At 28.0% G+C, this 5,609-nt stretch overlaps 1 protein-coding gene across 1 annotated transcript in view; it reads left to right on the top strand.

Moving 5' to 3' along the window:
- The window catches only part of SCCRO3 (defective in cullin neddylation 1 domain containing SCCRO3), a 3,571-nt gene extending 2,261 nt beyond the window's left edge, over window positions 1-1,310 (top strand). Inside the window, exon 4 of the mRNA XM_018548792.1 lies at window positions 299-1,310. Coding sequence (XP_018404294.1) covers window positions 299-898 — 600 coding nt within the window. The 3' untranslated portion in view covers window positions 899-1,310. The remainder of the gene's footprint in view (window positions 1-298) is intronic.
- The last annotated feature ends 4,299 nt before the right edge of the window (window positions 1,311-5,609 follow it).

The following is a 5,609-nucleotide window of genomic DNA, read 5'->3' as shown; positions in this document are numbered from 1 at the left end:
AAAAAATTGGTTAAATTGATTCTCAATTTAACTAAGTGATATTACTGTGGTAGTGAATATGCGTCAAAGCTGAAAATCTATCAGCGTCGCGGGGGGGACTACATACACAGTATATAAAATTCACATAATAAAATAAACATTAACATCCAGTTTTCAAGACTCGAATGGCTTTACACTTTCTGTTGATTTTAATAAATCATACGAGTCAATCATAATTTATCTTTCATAATTATATTTTAAGATTATAAGGAATTACACAAATATTATGACTAATATATTTCACATGTTTGTTTTTAAGGATCCGCACGAAGATGTAATATTAGCTGATGGTATAGAAAGACTCTGTGATGATTTACAATTATCACCCGATGAATTTAAAGTACTTGTGCTTGCATGGAAGTTAAATGCAGAGCAAATGTGCCAATTCACGCGCCAGGAGTTTGTCACGGGTTTAAAAGCGATGAAGGTTGATAGTATACGTAGTATACAGGCACGTTTGCCCGAGATCGTTCAAGAATTAACGATCAATAGTGATTTGTTCAAGGATCTCTATCGATTCACATTCCGATTTGGCCTTGATGTGACGTCTGGTCAAAGAATCTTACCAGCTGATATGGCGATTGATCTTTGGAGACTCGTCTTTACAATACGTGAACCTCCGCTCTTAACGCGATGGCTAAACTTTCTAGAGTGTCATCACATTCGGGGAATACCTAGGGACACTTGGAACATGTTTCTAAACTTTGCCGAGAGCATCGGAGACGATCTTGGTGCTTATGATGATGCGGAAGCGTGGCCAAGCTTATTTGATGACTTTGTAGAGTACGAAAACGACCAAATGAACCAAAATATCACTAAAGATGACATTATGAAAGATACTTCTATTGACAAAGCTTAATGTTGTTGTTCTGGGAAAAACAGTGAGAAGCAAAAGGTATTATCTTGAATCTAACCTTTGAACAGGTTCATTCGACATTATCCTGCGATCAACATTTTATTCTTATCGCTATGATCGAGAAAACGACATTCTTAATCATTATTGTCAGCCCTATTTTTTAGATCTATTTGTTATTGCGTTATTTTGTTTGTATTTGGTATTCTACTTCCCAATGTAAATATAGCTAATGATTTTGTATAATATTTAATTGCGCGTATGTATTTGTATGTGCGTGTGCGTGTTCGTCGGTGTAAAAAAATTGCGAGAAATCTCCATATTTTAATGCGCTAGCAGCAAATTATATAGGTTATTATGTATTTGTTTTATATGAATCAGGTACATTTATTATCAAAGATGTATTTTTATATTTTATCTGACCATAATGATGTGTGTGTGTGTGTGTGTGTGTGCGTGCGTGTGGTGTCACTATATATACACACACCCACATGTGCGAATAATAACACGGTATGTTTCATGCAATTAATAATGCAATTGCTTATAAGAATAAACATGAAGAATAATTGTATCGAGAAACATAATTGTACTTATTTATTATGGTCAGCTACATGAACGCGCAATATCAGATAGATTTTTATTCATTTTATGGAATGTTATTTTATGGAAAATCTAGAATGCATTTCTTTTTTTCATTAAGTTGTGATATGTATAAACAATGTGTATTTTTAAATTATACATATTAAAAAATATACAATGAAATGAGATTATAAAATTTTGATACAGCAATGAATAAAATTACAGCTTTAAAATAATAAGTAGATTTAAATATTGCCAATATCATGATATCCGTTTGTATTGAATTACATTTATACTTCATGACGAAAGATGAATTATATTGATCTAAGTGAAATCGTTAAATTTTAGTTTGCCAGATACAAGAATGTTGTATTTTAGATTCTTTGAAATTTTAAATAGTTAAAGAGATTGTTTTCGATTTCTATATTGTTCGATACGAAGGTTGGTTTAGTCTTTATCTTATTTGAAAATTGAAAATGTTATTAAGCTTTTGCATTTTTATATTGATATAAAGATTATTTGAAGCATGGACTAAAAGAATTATATTGTGCAAAAATACACATTAATGTTATGTGCTGTAGCAGTTTCTTAAATTCGTACTATAAAAAGAAATTTCTAATGCAATATAGAAATTCTAGTTCTCTCTATAGAAATGAACGTTTTAAATAACCCGAAAAAATTTAGGAAAACGTGAAAACTAATTTTACATTTAAAGAGAAATATTCCGAAAAAATCTTCACAATTCGAATTTGTGATACAGTAAATATAAGTATATAATATTCAGAGAATTATTTTCAAAATTTTGTCATTTTTGTTACAAAATTATATAATAAACAAGTAAGATATTTTATTTACAATAAAGTACCTCATATATATTCTACAAAAATTAAAACATTTACTTTTGATTATATACTTTTGATTCTACATTCTTGTTAATTATATGTATATTTATTTAAAATTTACATAAATGTTTAATGTATTATGTTAATACATGATGTATACAAATTTCGGTCGTGTGCAATTCTAGCATTTATAAGAATACAAACAATTAAAAATGTGCTAATTAATTATTTTATTTTAATTAGATTTCGTTCATTTTTTTCAATGCAAAGTATAAAAAAATTCGGTCTAAATCGAGCAGTAATAAGATGTTTTTATAAAATAAATTTCAAGTTTACAATGTTAGTATAGCATAAAAAAAAAATAATATTTAAAAAATAATATAATGATCGAATGTTTCGGAACTCACGGGTCTCTCCTCAGCGATTCTTGAAGATGTTACAAAGTCATAGAGATGATAATCTTACGGTCTAAGTGACATGGTGTGGTACAAATTGTTTCGAATAAATTGATTCTCCTGTTTTTATGAGTGTGGAAATTGCGTAATAAAATGTGTGAAAACAGGAGCATCTTTACGTACTCGTCTGATTTTGTTAGGCGCAAGTGTTACAATGTATAATATTTTATTTTAACTATTTCTATATCTTTACTTTTTTCTTTACTTTACTTATGATTATGAAAAGTATTAGTAACATAGTCAGAAAAAGATATATTAGTTAATGAGTAAAGTAACCAATAATAATATACATATAGTATAACTCGTATATTGTTGAAAATGTGGAAGTTTTTTTTATATTTTGCGAGCATACATATATTATATATATGTAGATATATATTGCCATGTCTTTCTCTGGGACGATAAGCAGTTTCTATCGAATTAGTGTTGTGGTAATTACTGCAAAACCAAGATATTTAAATAATGGGAGGTTTTAACAAGAAAAGATTATATATTCTTTTATTATAAATTATTTACAATAAAATAGATTTCAGTATTGCATATATATTGTATATTGTTATATATATAGATATACACACACACACACACACACACATATGTATGTGTGTGTATAAATCTAATCAATTGCAAGTAATTTTTTATTTTAATGTGAACTTGAAATGAAGCAGCGTTGGCATTTGACAAAATATATTTTGAGAAATATTCTCTTGAAAATATATTCACCGTCCTTTTGTCCATAGTACCTGATACAGGTACAATGTATAAAAGAGAGGCTTGAGGGTGCGATTTAGATTTTGAAATGATGTTTGTGTAAAGGATTTAACAAAATATATCTCAATATTTCCAACTTTCAAGTATTAATCACTCTAAAATATTAATAAAATGAGCAAGTGAGAGTTAATCCGTAAGTTAATAATTTGCGTGAAATATTTAATGCTAACGAATTACATAAAATTTATACGAACGTTTCGACTCAATTTGAGTCATCTTCAGCGTAAAAATTCTCAAATATGGTTAGATGTTGGGGAGAGTATTTCAAATATTATTTATATTAAGCAAAATATTTTTTTATTCAAGATGTGTACTTGTATGTATTGTGTACATTTCACGATTATTCTTCTATTCCTTTAAATTTATATAAATGTAGAGTTCCCAATCTCTTAAACAATTTGTATCCATATAATTTTTTAATATAGTTATGACGATAATTAACTTAAATGATTTTGATGATGACTGTGATATATATATATATATATATATATATATATATATGATGTATGTATATATACATATATGACAGTTCTTGATAAAAAAAAGACAAATTTCGAATATCTAGTTTTAATTTACTAAGCAATAAAAAAAAATTCAAATTCAAATTAATTTATTAATTCTTAAATATCAATTAATGGGGAATCCCATTAATAAATTAATTTAAATTTGTGATCTGAAATTATAATATGCTCTTTATCGATCTATCTTCCTTTTATCGTAAATTAGTGGAACAGCAATACTGCGGTCGTGGTCATCATAGACTTTAAAGTGGAACGCACCCATAGTATCTTGTTAGTGATTTATATGATCAAGACCCAATTGTGTGTATCAACGTTATTTTAACTTTGCAAGGTTTAAAATTCTCTTCTAAGCTGTCATAAGATAGCACATTAAAATTAAGGGTCGACAGGAGTGACCCATGGAGACCAGAAATATTTTTGTTATACCTCTTTTTACAAAAAAATAGCTCTGTACGAGTCTTCGGGAGCCTTTTCTGATTACGAATATCACAATCAAAACACGATTCATGTTATATTTTAGTCATAATTTCAGCATAAAAGTATACATTTATGAGTGCAGATCAATGCAGATCTAGGTCAGTTATGCTCATTTTTTTTCTCAAAGAAATAATATTTCCTTATAAAACCTGTTGGGATTTCATTATTATATTGCTGGGAAGGCTCGTACAGAGTCAGATTTGCAAATTGATTCTTGAAAATTTTTATTAAAATAAGATCATGTATACACCTCTCAACTGCACCATCTAGTACACATCGAGTGAGATAACAGAACAAATTTTTATGCCTTTTTTGCAAAAAAAAATAGCTCTGTACGAGCCTTCAGGAGCCTTTCCTAATTACGAATATCACAATTAAAACGCGATCCATCCAGTATTTTAGCCGTAATTTGAGAATAAAAAATTCATCTTCGACTAGAGGTCTCTGGGTCACTACTGTCGACCCTTAATTGTTCTCTCCACATTCGACAGTAAATGGTCAATTTCTTTGTAACTGACGGTACAAATTAACAGTTTACAGCATATATAAATAATTTTTTAATTTTTGCAAGCACTGTATGCATCAAGTAAACACATTTGATAGTTACGAAAATTGATTCAGGACCGGTCAATAATTAATAATAATAATAATAATACCTTGTTGTGTGTGATGTCATTACTGATTTATATTTATTATATTATATCTCTACGTCGATTTTAATTCAAAATCATAGTGATACTTTGAAATGATATTTGTCACCTTTATTTACTCAAAAAATGAAATCTCAATTTAATAATTATAAGTCCAATAAAATTTTCGTTAATTAATGCAGCATAAAGTTATATAAATATACCAAAAATTAAATATATTCCATTTATTGTAGTACAATTATAGAATAGAAACAACTGTGTGTAAGGTACCTAATATAAAATGCTCTAGTTCAGAAATAGAAAAGGAAGAATCTAGTAACCTAATGACACAATTTAAAAGGTAATGACTTAGAATAAGATTTTTTCACACAAAATTTACTGAATTAATAATAAATATAGTTATTAAGAAACAATATGGTTTG

Source organism: Cyphomyrmex costatus, unplaced genomic scaffold (assembly GCF_001594065.2).
Source record: "Cyphomyrmex costatus isolate MS0001 unplaced genomic scaffold, Ccosl1.0 scaffold75, whole genome shotgun sequence".
Taxonomy (NCBI): Eukaryota; Metazoa; Arthropoda; class Insecta; order Hymenoptera; family Formicidae; genus Cyphomyrmex; species Cyphomyrmex costatus.
Note: the sequence above shows the minus strand (reverse complement) of the source record. Positions and strands in the feature narration are given on the sequence as shown.